The 21,884-nt window shown below is 43.5% G+C and overlaps 1 protein-coding gene across 10 annotated transcripts in view; it reads right to left on the reverse strand.

Moving 5' to 3' along the window:
- The window catches only part of BCL2L11 (BCL2 like 11), a 43,257-nt gene extending 24,360 nt beyond the window's left edge, over positions 1–18,897 (reverse strand). The window contains exons 1-3 of one of the 10 annotated variants that reach the window (XM_019480122.2): positions 18,753–18,893; positions 17,884–18,031; positions 17,611–17,715 (exon numbers count right to left, since the gene is read on the reverse strand). In XM_019480122.2, the coding sequence (XP_019335667.1) occupies positions 17,611–17,715; positions 17,884–18,016 (238 nt within the window). In that variant the 5' untranslated portion in view covers positions 18,017–18,031; positions 18,753–18,893. Of the gene's footprint in view, positions 1–17,610; positions 18,032–18,243; positions 18,533–18,752 lie in introns of those variants that run through there. The other 9 variants (XM_019480121.2, XM_019480123.2, XR_002087915.2 and 6 more) reach the window with 9 other exon arrangements.
- Between the last annotated feature and the right edge of the window lie 2,987 nt (positions 18,898–21,884).

Here is a 21,884-nt window from a genome sequence, read left to right on the forward strand (position 1 = left end):
CCTGTGTATTCCTGTGGTCAGCAGTTGGCCCTTCCCAGAGCGCTACTGAATTCTTTTACTGATGCATAATGCTAGCTTAGGACACAGATGGAAATTCTCTTTTCCCAGTATACCTAAGGCCCACTGACAACTCATAGAAAAATTAACTAAGTTAACATGGTTCAGGCTTATTTGTACATCCCATCTTTTAGTTCCCTTTTTCAGAGATGCTGAAGCACATGCATATAAAGTTCACAGAAACAAGGCCACGCCTTAAAAATCCTGATGCTTTGTAAGCTTATTCTGCTATTTTCAGGCTCCCCTTCTTGGGAAGTTTTGTTTCATTTTTACTCTATGCGCCCAGGTAGTTTCACTGCAACAGTTGTAACCTATTTACAAATCAGTACCAAAATGTTCCTTCAGGTTCATTCATCATTTAAACACACATCATAGATGATTAATTACTTCTTCCAGTTTTAAATGAATGCTGATGTTTAAACGGAATTTTAACAGGCAGTTGAAGGGAGGGGGGAAAACACGCAGGCTGCTTCCAGAGCCTTTCCTTTATTTCAGTAATGCAGATCAATAGTCCAGTGATGTCCATCCAGCATGCGGTACTTCAGGCTCTAAGATGTGGTCACTGAACAGGACTTGAAGCCTGCATTTGTCTACAAGCTGAATGCAAGAGGTGTCACTAAAGCAACTCCCACTACTTCTCCAGGAGCCCCTCCAAGCAGCTGTTTTCTTTGCCCTGTTGCAGTCACTCACCTGTTTCCCTGCTGGCTACTTGCTACAATGATGGGAAGAATAAGAGCAACTCTGGCTGCCCTGGTACTACCTTGCAAGCTTTAGGAAACCAACTGAGATTGAAAAATAAAAGCTCATCTGCCCAAGTTGAGGGATGGTCTAGAGCAGTGGCTCTCAACCTTTTTTGTATCAGGACCCATTTGTAAATATCAGTGGCCAGTCCTGACCCACTGCCCCCAGCCCCCAAGTATGTGGGGCAGGGGAGCCCCTGAAGCTCTGATAGCTTGCAAGGGAAAAGTCACTGTTTCCCATGTTTCTCTCCTCTAAAGGAAAATCATTTTTTAGAGTTTGTTTGTGACCCTTTCATATATTCTTGTGACCCGCTTCTGGGCTGCAACCCACAGGTTGAGAAACGTTGGTTTAGAGGACTGGCTAACAGAGGGATCCCTCAGAACAAACTACCACCCAAGACAGAGATGAAAAGCTGAGATGCAACAACCAGTAACAGTTCCCTGAGATTCCCTGCTCCATCCAAGGTTAGGAGCTGCTGTAAATTATGCTGGATGGTAATTGCCTCCTAAAAGCTGTTATCAGGTTAGCTGTGACACAGTGTTCTAACTATACTCCTGCTACCTCAGGTGCTAGTGGCTGCAAAGAGGATGCCATAGGGGAAGGGAGGGAAATATGAACATTAACAGTACAGGAAAAGTGCTCAGATATCCTTTGCTTGATGCATGTGATTCTTTGTGATTGTCACATGCTAGAACCTAACCACAGGTGTAATAAATCTCATAACATGCAACCAGCTTACAGTTTGGGGAGAATTGTCCATCTGTATTTATCAGAACACAGGCAAAGCTGAAACAAGTGCCTTCCACCTACTTAAGCCTTGGAACACTCAATTTAAATGAATGCTTATGATGGATCTGCAGTATGAAAAACATCAGTGCTCCTACCAGTTTAAATCCTTTTGTATTCTTTAGCTAGCTTTGCTTTGTCTGCAAATGCAATTATCAGTACAAAACTAGCCAGTGTTAACACAGGCTATCTATATAATAAGCAATTCTGTTGAACCCAGAAAAGAAAGTACCCTTACATTTGAACCAAACATTTTAATTTCAACATATTTGACAAAGCATCACTGCCACTTGAAATGTAGGTACAATATACAAAACAAAAATAGGAACTGTCCTCATGAAAGCCTTCTTATAACCCTAAGAAAACCTTCTCCACCCTCTCATCACAATACTTCCACTCAATTTGCTCTCCTGCAATGTCTTGAGAGCCTTTTGTGTGTTAATAAGTTATGCACCTTCAGTAAAACTCCCATGTCAGTCATGTTTCCATCCATGTAGCCTTGGAAATTTTCTGAAGCAACAGCTGGCTGTTAGAAATCACATACTCCATAAAACTGAAGGTGTAGCTGTGCAACTTCACATCAGACAATCCCTCCAATCTATCACTTCCAGAAGATCTATGTGCAACAAGGCTCCAACACCACAGAGGACTAAGAAGCACCAAACAAGACTGTGCAAAGGTAGTACTTTAAAGAGCTGAAAGCAAGCAGCTTTGTCCTTTTCTTCCCAATATCTGCACATTTAAAGATTAGCCATCATAAATACCCTCCAGGGATTAAAACACCTTGTTAATTAATCAGTGCTCAAACCATTATCCTCCAACAACTGCCCTAGATACCATGTCTGGAGAATAGCAATTCATGCAGGTGTAAATAAATCTTCTCATAGCAGCCAAACAAATTTATGATAGTGAAACTCTAGAAACTAGTACCAATCCCTAGTAGTGACCCCTAAGGTGAACTGTACATTAGCTACCCCTCAAAAAACTGGATGCAGACCATAACTCATTTATGCAGCCTTGAAAAACATGACTGATTTTCTGAATGGTTTTGCTTAACTAGTAATGTACAGATCTTTTCATGCAATTTTGCCAGTTTAGTTATGAGACAGAGAAAAACACAAATACAAGCATAATAGCAAACCAGTTAAGAGGAAAATCCACTTAATATTAGTCAGAGAGACCAATACCATTTCAGGGAAAACAGTATAAAATGGTTCAGTGACCATTAATGTCTGCAATGGAAGATTATCATCATCTCATCTCCAGTCTCTATAGAAGTTAACATAAGTAGAAATGTGTCCCAAATAAGGAAGCCACAGCCAAAGACCTGGTGATGGAGTCCAAGCCAAAGAATACCTACAGAAATGCCGACATCTCTCAAATTTCCTTAGACAAATCCACAAACACCACCTTTTATCTCTAGAAATGCAGTAAGCCCTATAAGTTCTCAACCTATTTTAAGCTCAAAGTACCCCTCAGAAAATGCCAGCTCTTAGCTTTCACTAGTTTCTTGACTACAGAAAAATAATAGAGCAAGTCTTCTGTTGCTAAGAACTCAGAAAGACTACAACAGATCAGAAAGTTTTTGACACTATGATTCGTATTTGAAATGTTTGGGTTTATCTTGCGATTCATGTGTAGGTGTTTGCATCTCTAATATTGGTACCCTTAAAAAGGATTTAATGGCACCCTAGTGTGCCACTGAACCCTGAGAGTCACTGCCCTAGAAACACCAATTTTCAGAAGAGTTAATGCACAAAAGGATTCCTCTGAAAAGGACAGTATATATCACTTTCTCAGAGTGGACTGTCAACCAACCAAAAGGTGCTGATCTAAACATTATGTTTAATAATGCATCTCTAAACTGCAATGTTTCCCAGGGTAGAGGATCCCTGTTTCAGTCTGTGGCATTCTTAGACTGACTTTTTTAAAGTAACAGGATGATTGTTATGTTTCTGCAAGTCCACATAATTACATTAAAGCAAGTGTCAAAAAGGACATAAAAACATGACGTTCTTAAAAAGCTCACTTAGAAAAAATGGCTCATTAACAAACCCACTTCTGCAGCCCACAGGGGTGTATTCCAAGCACAGTTCTGAAGACTAGTATCGACTCTTTGGACTGTCCTCCATGAGGGTTCATAGGGGTTCTCCTTTGAAAGTACATATGGGAGTAGTTGATGTCTGCAACAGGATGTGGAACTCCAAGAAGCTAAAACTGACTAAAGAGAGCAGAATGGGGCTTTGGAGAAGCTTACATGGACACAGCTGTTCAGGCACCAAGTGTTCTGATGAACAAGCTTCCTCCATGGTCCTGAAGATGCAGTTAAGAACAGAGCCTACTCCAGGTGAATGAACCGATTCACCTATATGAGAAAAAACCTCAATATTTTACGTTAGTTTTTCCTCCTTTAAAAGCTCAATAAAAATCAGCTCTTCAGAAACAAATTGAGCTATTTCTTCTGCAGCTGGAAAGGAAGAGAAATTTTAACTACTGTATTTTCTCACATACCCCACACATCTTTTCCCACCCAAAACCTGCCCCTCAAAATTGGGGTGCACATTTTGAATAGAAAAGATGTTTTCTTCACTGGGAAAGCAGCACACCTGGAGACACAGTGTATGCCATGCAGCTGCCAAAATAGCTGCCGCTTGCGTGGCTCAGCCAACTGAAGGGATGAAGTCTTCTGTTAACCCTCTGACAGCTGTAGCTATTGGATGTGCTTGTACCCAAAGCAGCAAGTGAACTGTTGGTAGTATCTTGATGAGGCTTGTGATATGGAAACAATACATTACTTAAAGGAACTTTTTATATAAAGAACTATTTACAGGAAAGTAGCTAACAGCCTTGCTACTTCCCTTGCAAGGGTCTGGGGTTTAATCTTGTGTGGAAAAAAAAAAGAAAAGAGTAAGCCCTCCTAGGAACAAAGTCCAGGAAATGTGGCACTGCAGGAGACAGTCTGCCACACCAGGATGTTTCTGATGCCATACTTCCAGGATGCCCTATGTTTCCAGGCAGTCTTACCCTATGTCACAGTTGGTCATTACTCTGGAAAAAATAATTTTTACTATATTCTGCCTACAAAAAGGGTACCCATTTTATTTGGGAACGCGTTGCATGCAAAACAATATGGTATTTGGGAGATGTTCACGTGTTATAAGGATAGAGCATATTCTTAGGCTGATTTGAGCACCATGCTCCTTTAATAGAAGATTAACTTTTTATTATAGAATCACAGAAAAGTAAGACTAGAAGGGACCTCCTGAGGTCATCTAGTCCAGCGCCCCACCAGAATCAGGATCAAGCTCATCCAAACCATCCCAAGCAAATCCCTGTCTAAACTATTTGTAAAACTACAGTCAACTCTTACACACAACCACAAGGCATAACACCCTAATCTTTATAATGAAATATTTTTTCTAAAAAGCTTTGATATGCATCATAAATATGTCTTTATTTCATTTACTTTTAATTGAGACAGAAAATGTAGGCACATCTTAAATGCCTGGGCATTTTATACTGGAAGGAATATAGTATGTTTTAGTTCCTGATAGCAGTTCTGGAACTCACATGCTCAGTAAAGCATTTGATACTCAAATTTAAATTCTAATTGCTTAATAAAGTAACATTTAATTTCTATGAAATTGGAAAAAAAGCCGGTCTGTTCTGCCAAGCATTATTTTTTTAATTTTAAAAAAATTTAAAAAAGTCAATATTTGACAAAACCACCTAGTGTGTTTCTGAATTTGAGTTTTATAAATATACTATTTTGAAGTTTTCACAACTAACAAAATCCCTAGCATCTTCCCAGCTTTTTCAAGGAGTTATATTTCAGAGCTTACTAATCTGAGAACTTTTTATCATATGTTTCAGATTGCTAAATACTTAAAAAAGAACTTTGCCTCTTACAAACCAAAAGAAGCTTCACACATCAAGTCTTCTTCTAATAGATTCATAGATTCTAGGGTCGGAAGGGACCTCATTGGGCCATCCAGTCCGACCCCCTGCCCCTGGCAGGCAAGAAAAGGGTCACCAAACCTGGGGTCATGAGATCCCAGCCAGGTGCCTATCCAGTCTCCTCTTGAAGACCAACAAGGATGGGGTGAGCACCAGCTCCCTTGGAAGCCCAAATTTTTTTCTTATTATTAAACACCAAGTTTCAGGCAACAAAATTAGAAAGGGAGCCTCAACAGCCCTATCATAAGTACATCTTACAGTCTCCATTGTAAGATACAATTTTGAATTCAGTTTAACTTATGAACTAGCTACCTGGACTGAAGTTTTGAATGGCATACTTGCCACTGATTGTTTAGAAAATTTCAGTTTATGTGGCTCAGCCATTTCTAAGAACACACGCACACACATATTAAAGATATGCATATTGTTTTGACCATGTTAAAATAAAACTTAAAACCATTTCACTGAAAAAATGTCTGTACTACAATGTGTAGAGCTGCTACTAAAACTGAGGGGTGGAGTGAGGAAGCAGATTGGCTTGTCTGGGTGTCAGGAACAAGACTTGTGTGAATTCCCCGCTTCTTCCCTCCAAAATAAAACATCACCAAGGCTGCTGGAAGTTATAAGTCTCTCCAAGATCTGACTGGCACATGCTCAGCAAAGAAAACATTCAACAGAATTTTTCTGAAAATATTGAGGCTAGGATATTGTGGTGAATACTTAGAATGGAGCAGATCAGAACTAGGTAAGGGCTGGATGTATACTTCATCATTATATTTCCCTATCTTTCCTTTTAATGTTTTTAAAGTACTACCACAGATTATATGAAGCAAAGCCTTCTTTATATCAGTCTGATCACTGGCAGTATATCTGAAAGTGTACCATCTTTTGCACAGAAACCATGGAAAGCAAAGCAAAGCTTAAAGAGAGAGAATGGTTATTTTCACCTAAACATGTCATTTACAATAGGGGTACACCAACAGATTTTTGGGGCCGATAGCAATATCTGATTTTTAAGGAGGCATATTAGCCGATCCTGATCCGGTTTCCAATACAGCTGCATGCAGCTAGTAAGTCTGGTATAATGGTGTAATGGAACGGAGGAAGGAGGGAAAAGGGTGTGGGGGGCAGATCAAGGCCCCTGCAGTGAGGAAGTGGGGCAGGGCAGGGTATGCGATGGAGCTGCAGCTAGTCTGGGGGGGTGCAGGGCAACTCTTGCTGTGTGCACCCTGGGAGGGCACGGGGCTGCAGGTGGGACAGGCTGCAGCTGGCACCAGGCAAGCAGGCAGGCAGCAGCATGTGGAAGGGCTACAGGGTGGCTGCAGCCCTCCCCTGAAAAAAAAAACAAAACAACGCTGTAGCCACCCTAGCCCCCCTGCTGCCGCCAACCACCCCACATAGATCCAGGGGCATACGCCCCACCCCCCCACCATGCCCTCCCAGATGAGCAGTGGGAGCAGCAGCGGGAGCCATTGGATAAGCGGACAAGCTGCCAAATGAGCTGAGTGCTGCAGTGGGAGCCCCCTCCCCTCGTACCCCGGACAAGCAGTGGCTCTGTCCTGCACCCCTCCCTCCCCCCACCTGAGCTGGGCAGCACCTGCTTCCACCCCAGCCCCACACCCTCCTCACTGCAGAGACCTGGATCTGCCAGTCTCTTTCCACCACCATAGACTTACCAGCTGCACACAGTTCTCCATGCTGCCGGCTGTACTTCTCACTGCCTACATCAGAGATGTGGGGTGGAAAATTTTCTAGTGCTTTATTTTTCCATTGGAAATTTTCCATTTGTAAAAATTTACTGTTTCATAACAGTTATTAGTAACAATGAATGGATGCCAATACAATATTAGGCAAGCTTGGGGGTTTCAAAGTTGTAATAATGTTTTTCAGATGATTATCCTTATGAAGCGTGTGAGAGAGTACATATGTTTTATTGATATGTAAACAGGAGGGTAAATAGACTCGCATAATAATCCAAACCAAAAATCAAGTTCTGAATTCACCTAATTGACTGTGCAGATCAAATCAAAACCAGGGCTAAAATTCTTATTTCTTCTCAGACTGAAAGGGAAATCAAAACCAAAACTAAAAATGTGATTAATTTTTGTTTCACTTTCAATTCAGTAAACACACAGAGCGGCATCTCATTTCTTTTCTTGAGTTAGGGAAGCTGGAAGTGTTTGCATAAGATCTGTTAGTTTTTTCATGCTTTTGGTTTGAAGTAGTCATAATAACGCCCAATCAGAAAAAAGCTAGTGTGGCATCATTATAGTTCAAGCCACTGAAGGAAGGAAGAAAGTTGGTAGATGTAAATACTACGAGCAGGAGTATGCTAACAACATAAGAATGAAGAAACATTTAATAACATGTAGAAATGGTCCTGAAAGAGTACAAGCCATATACAGAAAGCTAATACAATGAATGGTGGAACAACATCATCTGAGAAAAGTCTATTTCAGGAATCCTAGGTAAGCAAACAAATTCATATGTTAAACAACACACAGTATAGACTACCATCTACATTGTTTTAAAACATTAGAATTTTAAAGGTTGTTAATGAAACTCTGGACTATTATTTAAAATATTTGCATCCTGCTTTTCTGCTTGCACTAAGCACCTAAGTGGCTTAGGCTTACCAATATATATTTTTTATAAAATTACATAATAGATAAATAGTTAACTATTTCAACCCAGCAGAGCAAATTTAGTGCTCTGGCGGATGGCAGAGGCCAGACTATACCTTCCTTCAGCTCTGCAGTCCTAGGGCAACTGAGCAAGTTGAACAGCAGAGAGTGTTCTTTTTGGCAGGGAAGGGGGGAAGCAAGCTCCCTGCCGCTTCTCCTTCTGATGGATGAGGCCAGACTAGAACAGGCTAAAATAAAAATCTTTTCCCCCTTTTGTTGCAGGAACTTGGTAGCTCAAGTGAAATAGCAGATTTGCAAAAAAAAAAAAAAAAAAAAAAAGGAAAATTAAAATACTGAGCTGCCAGGTCTGGGGGAAGAAGCAGCAGGATCCTCGCTTTCAAGATCCCTGACACCAGATATTCCATCCACCATGAGTAGCTGTTCAAAACAGTCAAACTTTTCATCAAGCTTTGTGGACAAAATGTCATAAGAAGATCAAGAAAAAGCAGATGAGACATTAGCTCGATCTATATTTGCAAGTGGTACACCTCTTTCTATAACTGCAAATGGATACTGGAAGGAACATTACAAACTAATTTGCCCATCATATAAGTTACCATCACATTATTGCTTATCACTTTCTCTCTTAGATAGAGGGTATGACAGAGTTCAAACAATGGTTATTCAAAGGATAGGTCAAGCAGAATCACTGACTCTGATGTCAGATGGATGGACTGATAACAAGGAACATTTTTAACTTTACATTATGTTAGCAACACCTAAACCAATATTCCTGAAAGCAATTGCTACCAAATCTTCTTGTCATACAGGTGTATACATAGACAAATTACTGAGTGAAGAGATTGAAACTGCAGGTCCCTCCAGGGTACAAGCCCTTGTAACTGATAATATGAGTAACATGAAAGCTGCATGGCAAATATTAAAGGCAAAGTATCCTCATTTAATAGTATTTGGCTGTCTTGCTCATGGGTTGAATCTTCTGGCAAAGGACATAATAAGCATGAATACAATGAAGACAATATTGGCAAACTGCAAAGTGACTGTGACAGTATTAAAATAATCATCATGTTGCTAATCAGACTGAAGAAATTACAGAAAGAAGCAGGGGAAGGAAAGGGCACTTTTATTGCCAAGAGAAACTAGATGGGGCTCAGCTACGAAGTGTTTAAATAGTGTGCTGCACACAAAGAACTGTTTGCAGTGTGCTTCAGTAGATGACACGGTATCCCAGATTATTCCCATTAATATTTGGAAGCAGATTCTCAACCACAATGTGTTCTGCATTCAAGAAGCATTCAATTTGCTACTACCAGTTTCAGTGGCTATCAAGAAACTTGAAGGAGGTGCACCAAGCCTTTCAAATATTCCAGAGATATAACGCAACTGAATGAAAATCAAATTGAGCTTTTGCCTTCTTCACCTCTATGCAAAAAAGAAGTAAAACAAATGTTTACTAAAAGATTGGAGTTTTGCTCTCATCTAGTTCATCTGGCAGCAAACCTTTTGGATCCTCAACACAGAAGGCAACATTGATCAGAAGATGAATTATCTACTGCTCTCAATACAGTTATGAAAGTAGCTAAGAAAGTCCTCAACACTTGACGAAATAGCTGTGATGACAGATACTGCTGAGTACCAGGCAAAAGAAAAAAAAACTTTGGAGCAAAGACATCATTTGGAAGGCAGCAGAGAATATATGTCTCCTCTCGCATGGTAGAAGGGATACCGTAACACCTGACCGTTGTCCAGGATTGCTCTGAGAATCCTAAGCATTCCACCACCAGCAGCTTCTTGTGAATGGAACTGGAAGGCTTTCAGCTCAATCAAGACAAAAAAGAGGAATAAACTAACAAATGAAAGCAGCGCTAAACTTGTTTCTATTTCTCAAAATCTCTTGCTTCTGGAGACTCAGTCAGAAGCACAATTAGCAAAGAAGATGCAGTGTGATGGTAAGTTGCCCTTGCCCAGAGGCTCATTGGTAAAACCATCTTTTAGCAAAAGAGAATGTGGTTCAAGTAGTTCTGAATCAGATTTGCCTCAATCTGATGCTGAAGTGGAACTAATAAGTAATGCAAATGATTCTACAGATAATGACAGTGAAACTGGAGGTGCCGCAATGGCCTCAGTGGACAAAAGTTGAACTCTCTTGAAGTAGATGAGTGGACAACCACAGCATATCACACACAGTTCTTTGGGCGTGCTACAATTAGTGTCAACAGTTTTCAGTGCCTTCATTTTTTTCCTTAAATTTCAACAAGCAATGTAAGGGAAGTACATGCTACTGCATACTGTCTTTACATTTTTACAAGTATTCCAATAACAATAATTTCTTTCCACAAAGTTTTGAATTTGTTTGAATATAACATTTAAACCACTAAGTATGCTGTTTTTAATTTTTTTTCCTAATCAAATATTTCAGTTTAAATACTTGTGGCTATTGGGATATAAAATTAACATGGGGTACTTTTTTTAGTGTTGTTTACTAAATATAAGTAAAAAAAAAAAAACATGGTAATGCTCTATTTAGGGTACTGGGAAATCAAAATTTTCCGGGGAACCCACATCTCTGGGATTTATGTATATGAAGACCAAAAGCAGAAAAAACCAATTTCCCTCCCCACCACCCACACAAATTGGTCCCAATTTTACTGGTATTTAAATTTATCTTTCAACTGCAAATTAAGACCCCATTTCACCACATGGACAAATGGCTAGATAAGCTTCCCAAAGTGTCAGACCATGCTGATTTTTAACTGATGAAACACTCCATGTAACGACTGCTGAAATACTGGATACATTAGAATAATAAACAGTGCTTCCCATTGTAAAACATGCAACAAAAAAAAAAGAATAAAAATATGGTGCTCATTAAATTGTCTTCCAATTTTGTTAGTTTGTCCACAACACCAATTGTAAATTTATTACCAATTAGCTAAAATAGGATCACAAAAAAAATCAGGAAAAAAAGTTTGAGATTGCATAGCCATTATATATACTTATACAATGAGGTGTATACATAAACACATGCACGTACATCTTATTATACATGTATACTACATATTGGGTGCGTCTACACATGCAATTAAATGTGACGTGATAAACTCCAATGCAGTTTATATTGGAGAAAACTGGTCCTAGGTGCAGCACATACAGATGCTGCACCCAGAACCACACTTTGAGCTGGGGAAGAGCAGCCCTGGGCTGGCAAGGGGCCCACAGAGTCAGCCCCAGGCTCTGGGTGGTGGCATCAGGAGACAGAGGGGCTGGCTGGGGCATGATGGTGCTGAAGTGCAAAGCTAGGCAGCAAGTAGTTCCCCCCCCCACCCCAGTCAGCCCCGGTCACCGCCTATACATGCATTTTGGTGGAGTAAATTACTCTACCATAGGATACCATCCTATAGTGGAGTTAATTAACTTACTGTGCCCTAATATTGATGCATGTGTAGACTATGACACTTCACTGTGAAGCTAATTAGTCAACTGTAGTAAAACGCACGTGTAGATGCACCCAGTGGGCATATCCATCCACATGAGTGCAGATGTGCAGTCTGCTACAACGTACACACAAGCATTCCCCACACTGCTAATTTACAGCACACGGGAGAGTTGACCCCAGGAAATCCCAGGGGTCAAATTAACCCACACCTAAAAAAAGCAGGGTGGCTCATCTGGCAGCAGCAGCAGCACAGCCGAAAACCAGAGCCTAGCCAGCCAGAGCCATACTCTGGCTGCCAACCAGGCTCCTTGTTGCACTATAGCTGCGGTTCCCACAGGCCCTCCAGGTAAGGCTGATGGGGCCAGCACAGTTGCTGACACCAACTGAGACAACATGCTGCGCACTAAAGCGTGCATGACATGGCTGGTCCCCAGGGACAAGTAGCAGTGGTATACACTGTGCCGCTGCTTTTTGTCCCCATGGAAAATGCATGTTTCTGTTCATGCGGATGCACCAAGTGAGTTTAAAACAAAAAATGCTTAAATCCATCAGTCTTACCGAATGCTTTTGTCCCTGGATTTCCTAAATTATTTTTAAAAAATCATTCTGAAATTAGCAATCATTTACAGAGTTATCATCATCTATGCAAGTATTTCCCATGACTGACTCTTCCACACTTCATGGTAGTGGAATGGAGATTACTAGAGTGCTTACTTCGTAGCCACTACCGCTACCAGTAAGAGAAATCATAGATAGACTCTGTGCCCCAAAGTCTTAATTATTATTACATGGTGGTAACACTAATTTAAAACATATAAAGCAAGATAAGCATTTCTCTCCCCTTTCCCAGCCCTACCTCACTAGCACTCATCCCCATTATTTCTTGTTCACCTACCTTTCCTATTCCATTACTTCATTAGGACACAAATTACTGCTTGCTGCCTGACACCCTATGCAGCTCACGCATGTATCATCACCATCAATTTACTGAAGGATTGAACATTTCCTCAGTTATGTAGTCTAAACTATTCCCTAAAGCAAGCCAAGTGTCTCTACCACACCCCCACTCAACTCAGCTGGCATCTTTGACTCATGTCAGCCAGGCCCCAGGGCCAATACCCTCTCTCAAAGCAACAAAGGCCTTCTCTTCCTCCTCTCCCATGCAGAAGTCCCACTCAAACCGCAGATCAGGTTCAATGGCTATGGCAAGCACCTTTTGGCCACCCAGCTCATGTGAACACCGACAAGCACAGGCTCAGGGAAATCTGCGGCATACAAGCATACTGCTCACTGTCAACCTGAACTCTTCCCTACAGGGATGCAGGAAAAGGGCAACATTAAAACCCAAATGACATATAATTGTGTGCAAAATTATTTCAGTAAGACACAGGACTTGATTCCCCAGGTGTGAAAATGATTGGTTGAATCTGCAACCGCATGCAAAGCTTTCTCCTTCAAATGTCCCTATACTTGGAACACTAACTCTGCCTTGAATCCCCTACTGGTATACCATGTTTCCAAGCAAAGGGAGGGAATATGTAAATTTTACAGCACTTAGAACATTAAACTTTTAAACTGAAATAAGATCTCGATTATATCAGACACAGTTCTGCCATAATTAAACCCATGGTCCAGTAGACAGGGCTGCCTAACTTTAACACTTCTGCTCAAAAAAAGCAGAAAGCTAGAAAATTGTGTCTAAATTTCCTACATTACTGTCAAGGTTCCTTGGGTGAATCTGATATCTTTTATTAGACCAAGAAGATGAGCACACGTCAACTGCTGAAACTTCCTTAGCCTGACAAAGGGTTTTTGAACCCAAAAGCTTGCTTAATAACTATTCTCCAACTATTTGGGTTGGTCTAATAAAAGGTATCAGATTCACCCAAGGAACCTTGTCTGCCTATGTCCTTAGACCAACACGGCTACAACCTACACCCCTGCTACATTACTGTGACATTAATCTTAAAAAAAGAATGAATAGCCTGTTGCAAATCAATACCTAGACATACAACGTTAGATGTTTAAAAACAGTAATAGTTGCTGCAACCTATAGTGAAAAATATGATCTTAGGCCTCATTTAACCTTAATAATGGAATTAATTACTATACACTCAAATTAAAACACCTGCTCAAGTTTTTGCAGGATTGGCACCTCACAATAGCTACATGCTTACATACATCCATACCACTCTGCATCATGCCAAAAACATCATTTGAAAGCTGACATAATTCAAATGGGCGCCAAGGGATCCTCGGTACTCCTCTTGAAATATGCATACAATGTATAAGAATCAGCCATATATACCTAGAATATTTCCAAGGCAAGAGGCAGGGGTATAGGTGGGTATGTGGTAGTATTGGAGGGCAATGAGCAATGGAGGACTACTAAACGAACAGGTATTCTAACATTCTGGGGCAGGGAAGGGATGAGAAGAGGAGGGTAAAACTGCTGCGTAACAAAAGTAATACTGTTTTGGTTGCTAGCTGGACTCCATTGAAACACACTTTCAACCTTAATGTTTTTGTTTGGGATAAGCCCACTCAGTCGAAACGTGAACTAGTAGTTAACTTCTGCTGGTATTGTATTAACATCCCATAAATATGTAGTTACTTTATAAAAGATACAGTTAATAGGGGTGGGGTTTTTTTACCATTTATCAAATATTGACAATTTTAGCCTGACAACCGCTTATCCCTGTATGCTACTAAATCAAGTTCAGTTCCTTTTCAGAGACTGCAGACAGACTAGGGACTCAAAATTCCAAGGTCCAAAAGTTCTTATGTCAGAAAAATTCCCATCAGGTCGGACAGGAGCTTTGCTTCCACAGGAACTACAGGTCTGGACCTTCCCCTGGGTAGCACTTCAGATACTGATCTCTTCAACAAGTCACAAGCAAAGTTCAAGAACCAAGCAACAAGTCACTTGTAGGAAACTGTGCTCCTTGGGCAAGAGTAAAGTCTCTTTACAACTGCATCTTATGAGTAGAGACCTACCGAATTCATGACAGAAGTGGGATGCACTGTGGTTCCTTTAGTCTTGCAGGTTCCCCACGCCCCCCAGCCAATTGGTGGAGGGGCCCCACTTATGGCTCACGCCCGATCAGTGGGAAAGCAAAAACTGCAGTTTTAAATATGGTGCCACTTTTGCCTCCTGCCACTGATTGGCTGAGGGGCCCCAGATGGCCCTGCTGTTGGCGCCATCTTTACCTCCCCACCAGTCAGCAGCAATGTTTAAAACCAGTTTTAGTTTCCCTACTGATCAGGAGGGAGCTGCAGGATCCTCCAATAATTAGCAAGGGGAGAGGTGCATATAGGAGAACATGCAAGATTAAAGGAGCCACCACTCACTCTACTTCCACCATGAATTTGGTAGGTTCCTACTTATGAGCTTAACCAGGTTTGAAATCAAGTACATTCCATATTCAAGTGACCTTAGCATTTTCCACCCAGTTTATGCATCAACCAGTGTTTATGACAGTACCCAGTGCAGCAACGGTAGTACAAAGACTTATTTAAAATAAGCATTTCCATAGTTTTAAGGAAGCATGTTTGACCGAGTGAAAAAGTTTAGGTTTCTGCGATTACAGAAAGAACTGGTATTTCTTTCTTGAGTACAAGAATGATGTTCACAGCTAAATTACAGCTGTGTGCGCGCTATAACCAACGAACCCGTATTTTAAAAACTCTAGCATCTTTTGTCCTATAATACCATGTATGTTCTCTCAATAAGGTTGTGAAACTTGCATTAAGCTGTAATTATGGCAATAATGTCAGAAAGTCTTTCCTAAGGGTATATTACAGTAAGCACTTTGCAGCTATAACTGCAGCCATTACCTATGAACATATTTTGATAGCATCATGTAAAACTTAATTTGGGTTTGTTATTCACCAAAAAAGTTGTCAATGTAACCAATTTTTGATGAGATATGAACATGGGAACTTCACTTTTTGGAGGTCAAGAAACTGTCTCTTTTTAAAGAAGAGGAGGTTAAAGTAAATTAGGAATACAGAGAAAACTGTGGTAGTTAAGTTGCTTATTACAGTGGTATTTCTCCCTTCCTGTTCTGAAGATTTAAGTTCAAGCCTTACCTACAGTTCTTAAAATAATGAACTACATTAAACCATACATCTGTAAAACATACCACAAATGATGTAAGAGATTTTCAGAAGTGACAAGTGGATTTACAGAATTTCAATTAATTTTGATGGGAAACTTGCAGCTAAATCCACTATTTGGCTTGGGGAAAAAAATACCACTCTGCATGATCTGCCACAAGGAACTCCTGCTATTGATTAAAGAGAAATACCGACAGTTTCCAAAGCCCTATCCCTTCTGTCCTGACTAGAGGGTGGGCTCTCAAAAGAAACTTCAAAGGATGGTGGAGAGAGAGGAGATGCTTTTCAGCATTCACGCACATAGAAAGCCCTCCATCTAGGAAAACAGGGGCATCTCCTGGAGCCTTCTCTCCCTTCCAGGGATGTAGCCCTCAGGAAACAAAACACCTACCACCAATACTGTGTGCGCGCGCACATGTGCACGTACACATATGCACACTTTTTTTTTTTTTAAGCAGATACATCTGGGCAAATTTAGCATAAGATGCAGAGACATCTTAGCAAATTTATGCCTAGGGAATGTAGTGAAGTTTGCTTTAAGAGCAATTCTCAATCAAGGTGTCATGGCACCCTGCGATGTCCCAAGAGCCTGTCAAGGGTGCCACGTAATGTTAGCACTGTAAAACATACAAAACATTCTTAAGATAAACCCAGAGATTTTCAAATAGGAATCTAAAGTGTTAAAAATAATTCTGACCTGTTGTGGTCTTTCTGAGTTCTCTGCAACAAAAGAATTGCTCTATTATCTTTCTGTAGTCAAACAACAAGTGAAATCTAAGAGCTGGTATTTTCTGAAGGGTGTCTAACGAAGATATGGGTGCTTGGAGTCAAAAGAAGCTGACAGCACCAAACTGGGTACCCTGATCAGATATGTTGACAGGTACACGAAAAGACCATTTAGTATTCCGACTCACCCCAGTCCCTTAACTCTGGACTACGCAAATCTTAGTCAAATATTTGATAATTATTCTGCAGATATCCCAAGTACTTCAGTGAAACAATTTAAGAGTGACACTTAAGATTCTGATGCAGATTACAATTCCATGCTTATCTCAAAAAACAGGTGTTTGACATCAGAAATCTTTCCATTTATTTTTCTCCTATTAATTAAAAACAGAAAAAAAAAGCTGTGCAGGTTCTCTCCATAGCATGTGTAAAAGGGATGCCAGGTAAGTCCAAAAAGTTTCAGACCAAGACAGATTTATATGGACAACTTTAAAAGTCAATGCAAAGAAGTTAACAGAACAACCGAAGAGTATCTGACTTGTAAACTTCTCCCCACCCCCAGCCCACCACTGGATTGGTGAGGTTAAGAATTGAACCAAGGTACATTTCCAATCATAGTATTATGTTCCAAGGTTTCTGGGGGTGGTTAGCACAATTATCATTGCTATATTAACCAATACTGCCTTCACCACTCACTACGCCCCCACCTTCCTTAGTTTCCGTGGCAAGACCTTAAGCTAATTTACATAGCTAAAACTAGTCCAATACAGAACTTTCTATCAGGGACATTCCATCAGTCCACAATCCTGTGTTCAAGAGAATATATACCACATTGTATGAAAACCAAAAGCAGACAGGATACTTGGACAGTACTTTGTTATTCTTTGGGTGTTCTTATTCTTTGGGAAAGCACCCAAACAGTACTCACAGTTCCAAACGATTGGACAAGTCTTAGTATGTCCTGAGTCTTTCAGGAATCTGGCCTAATGTCATGTGCCTGCACAACATTTTGTTTTTACTGAAACATTGGTTAGTTTGGTGTCTTAAGATTAATATGCATATAGTCTAAAAGAAATGCCATGTCCTCAGGGATATTCAAAATATATTTAAGAAAAATAAAGCATGAGCTAAAAGGTTTCTTACCATGATCTTGCTTACCCATTGCACTTAAATAATGATTAAAGGCTTGACATGGGGGACTTGGAGTCTGTGTGGATTTGTCGCAACTCATAGGCGCAGGACTCCTGTCTGTGTCGAAAGAGAAATACCCACTGGAGGATCTAGACAGCAGTGAAGATCTTCTTACAAAGATGAAAAGTGGGGATCTGGTTGCAAACGGACTGGGGCTAGTGGGTGGCGCAAATGGTCCCTGAGGGCTGCTGGGTGAAGAGCCGTCCCCCTCACCTGAAAGGTTACCTTGATACTGTGTTTGTATAGAGGTAGGGGCCCCAGGCCTAACGGGCTGAGGCTGACTTGGCCTTTCACTACGCTGCAACTGTCTGTCTTCACTGCCGCACTTGGAATTCAAATCAGAGGGTTGCTTTGCCATTTGGTCTTTTTTTCCCTGCAGAGAAAGAGAAAGCATCGCGAGTAAGCTCTCCCGGCTCCACAGCGACACAGCACCAGGGCTTTGCAGCCACACAGCGCCATCCCCAAGTTTTGAGAAACAAGCTCCGTCCGCCAGGATTAAACTGGGAGAGCGACTAGATAAGAAGCATCTCCCCCAACTGCTCCGCGCAAACAAACAAACAAACAAACAAATACACAACAACGCACTGCCTTTTTTCCACAGACCAAAAACCCCCAGCGGTCCCGGCTGGAGCGCTCCTGGAGACAGCCGGCCGCCAACAAAAGCTATTACATTTTGAAGTGAAACTTGCGAGCCAAGCAGCTGCGCTCCGAGCCAGCCCGGCTCTGCCCGAAACTTGCTGTGCTGAGGCTGGGAGGGCGAAAGAGCGGCGGGTCCGCGCTGTGCCCGCCCCGCCGCCGGCGAGCAGGAGGGGGAGGCGGGCGAGGAGGAGCCGCCCGGCCGCGGCCCCGTCCCAGCCCATTGTTCTCCCGAATGTGCTGAGCGCAGCAAGTCTGCGCGGGGCCCGCCGTCGCGGGCTGCGCCCACTGCGTCACAATGGAGCGTGCGCGGCCGCCGCTCCCGCTCCCGCCGCCACCCCCGCCCGCTCCGCTCCGCTCCGCTCCGCGCCCCGGGCAAGGGGGGGGAGGGGGGGTGCCCGCTCCCCGCGCCCGTCCCGGGGCCACGCGCGCCCACAGCCACAGCCGCAGCCACTTACGTTCACGCCGCCTCGTCGAGGCCCGCCCCGCCGCGCGCCCGCTCCGGCTCCGACACCGACACCGACACCAACACCGACCCGGACCCGCCGCCCCGCACCAAGCGGCAGGGCGCTGCGCGGCTCGCGCCGCGGCTGGCTGGCGAAGGCGGCGGGTGGGCGGGGCCAAGTGGGGCGCGGGCCAATGGGCGCCGGGCACAAGGCCCCGCTCCCCAGCGGCGTAGCCAATCGGCGCCGGCCCCGCCCCGCCCCCCGGCGCGAGCGCACTGTTTACAAACTAGCCAGAGACAAAACAGGCCCCTCCCCCACCCCCTCTGCGCTGACCGCCTCTGCCCGCGCCCCCGCGCTCCAACGAGCAGCGCCAACTGGGCCGTGGGGCCCCCCCGCGTTCGCGCGTGGTACCGGGAAGTGCCCGGCTGCGCCCGCTCGCACCGCACTGCCCCCCCTCCGGCCCCGCTGCGTCACCGCCCAGGGGTCCCGGCTCCCGCCACCCGCCCCGCGCAGCCCCCTCGGGCGAGCCCGACCCGGGGCGGGTCGCACGGCTTGAGTGAAGGCGGCTGTGCGGGAGCCGCCTCGGCGCCGCGCCCCGAGCTGGGGACGGGAGACTGCAGCTTCTTTCACCCCTGGCCGAGCCCGGCCAGGCCCTCGCGGAGAGCAGCGGCAAGGTGCCTCGGGGAGAAAAATTACTCTGCAAAGTCAGGAAAAAGCCCGGCCGGGACACGGGGACGGTCCCGCTGTCCGACGAGGAAGTGTGTTGCCCAGCTCCCCGCTCCCGGGAGCCGGGCGGCGGCGGCTCAGGTCCCTGCCTCGCCGCTGTTACAAAGGCCATGTGTTTGTGAAGGGGGGGGACGCCGCGGGGACCCGAAAGTCTGCAAAGAAAGGCTTTTATTTTTTTGCTGCTGTTAGTCATGCCTCTAACCCAAGAGTTTGGGTTTCTTAGACCAACACGGCTACAGCATAGATCCCATGTTAAGGATGTATTCCATGTCCCAAGAGCCCGAAATTTTGCAAAGAAAGATAATTTTTTTGCAATTTCTTGGTTGGTCTAATAAAAGGTATTGCCTCCAAACCAAGAGTCCTGGACTTTTGCATTTCTTGTTAGAAGCATGGCTAGATCCTATTAAAATTAAGCCCCTGACCATTAATCTGCTAGTCCTAGCAATGCAACATCCAAGTCATACACTTTGGCAGGTGAACTGATGTGCAATTTAGTGTCCTTTCCCCTCTCTGATTCACTATTATTATATTATCTCCAGTCGCCTTACAGTTGAGAGGCAAACAGGAAGAAATGAAGAAAAGCTCGGTCTCTTCAGGAAAGCCCAAGATCTGAAGAAGGGGTGGAAACTCCTGCAGACTTCTCACTGATTTCACCTGGAAACTGCAGGTGGTGCCTTTGTGAGCTGTCATCCTGACATTGCTGGGCCCCTGACCATATAGTACAGCTCTTATGTGAGCCACTTCCCTTATGATTAGTAGTGACACTTTACGTGGGAGTTGCGAGGTTCCATTTATTAATATTTGTACAGTCATTGTTTGAAAATGCAAAATGGAACATTATCTTCTATCTTGCTCGGGTGTCTTGTGGCATATTCGATGGTCCTTGCTCAGTTAGTGACGGATGAAAAGAAAATGGGTTTTGCTCAAGTGAGGAGGACTAGATCAATCCTTTCTGAAGATCTCATCCACACTTAGTGCCACATTGGAGGCAAGGGTGGTGCCGGGGAAAACAGGAGCAGGGCTTGATCCTATTAAAATTAAGCCCCTGACTATTACGCTCTATAATGCCAATACCTGATCTACTGGTGCCTAGTCCCATAGTCAAATCCTCAGGGAAGGGTTAGGTGCCTGGTGGGGCAACATGATGGGTGGGGGATGAAGAACAGGATGAAGTGACAAAGAACAGGCTCCAAGCCAACCAGCACTGAGCAGGGAGCTGTAGCTGAAATCTGGCCCTCTCCAGACCACGGGTGCTGTGGTTCACTTGGTGCCCACAGCCCAGAATCCTTTCCCTAAAGTATATGCCTAAATCCATTCCTTCCAAGAGCTGAACTGGCCTCACTGCTTCATTTGAAAAGGCAGCCACCAGTATCCATCTTTTATAGAATAAGCTACTAGTGAGTGCATTTGCCTGGGAAATGGAATACCTGGGCTTACTAACCTCCTTGAGCTGAGGGGTTTTCAGCCCTATACCTCCAGAGAGTGTGCTCTAACCATCAGGCTGCAGGCTACTCTGGCTAATGGCCTTATCCATCCAGATGAAGCTGTGCCACCCTAAGCAAAGAATGTAGGATTCATGGGGACTGGAAGAAAGAGGGAGCACACATACCCATGAGTCTGTTGCCTAATGGAGTGGTCACTCAGCTGACAGTCTGGTCCCTGCTCGCAGGACTCTATGCACTTTCCATTAAACAGCTGTTGGAAAAAATACAGAAGGAGTCCTGAGACTCTGAGCTCCCAAAGCACCCTCACCACTAGGCTACACAGTCTCTCTCCCCCTCCCAACTTGTTCTTCAATTCATTGTTTATAATAGCACAGCTTCAGCAGGACAGGTGAAGTGTGCTTCAAGCCTGGTGGTTAGGGCACTATCATGTAAGATGGGAGATGTGGGTTGGAGCCCCTGCAGCTCCAGTTTTGTACTTCCTGGGTGTGTTCTCTCACCATTAGTCTATGCTATGCAAGGTGGGTGGCAGCACCAGTACTTACTACACTGCACTGTTTAAAAGAAAGCATCCCTGATTGCATTTTGGGACTGAGCCAATTCTGCTGTTGCACATTAGGCATGCTCCAAGCACACTTGCTCATTTGGCTCCTGCAGGGCACATAGGTGGAGAGACTCCTGGCTCGCGTCTAGGAGCTGTGGGTGCCTGGGGCAGTCCAAAATCAAGTGGTGCATGACAAGTACAGGTAGACATTGCCAGGACTACGTAGCAGCTGAGTGGGATACTTAGGATCACAATTTTGGACCTAGGTGCCTAAGTCCTGAATTGGATCCAGCCCAAACATTTCTTCTGTGCTGCAATTCAGGCATAACAGGAGGCCTGCCAAGCACACCAAAGGTTTGAAGCTTAACTTCTATTCTCAGCTGCAAGTAAAAAAATCCAACACCACCACTTACTTATATACATGTCTCTTAA

Source organism: Alligator mississippiensis, chromosome 1 (assembly GCF_030867095.1).
Source record: "Alligator mississippiensis isolate rAllMis1 chromosome 1, rAllMis1, whole genome shotgun sequence".
Lineage (NCBI taxonomy): Eukaryota > Metazoa > Chordata > Crocodylia > Alligatoridae > Alligator > Alligator mississippiensis.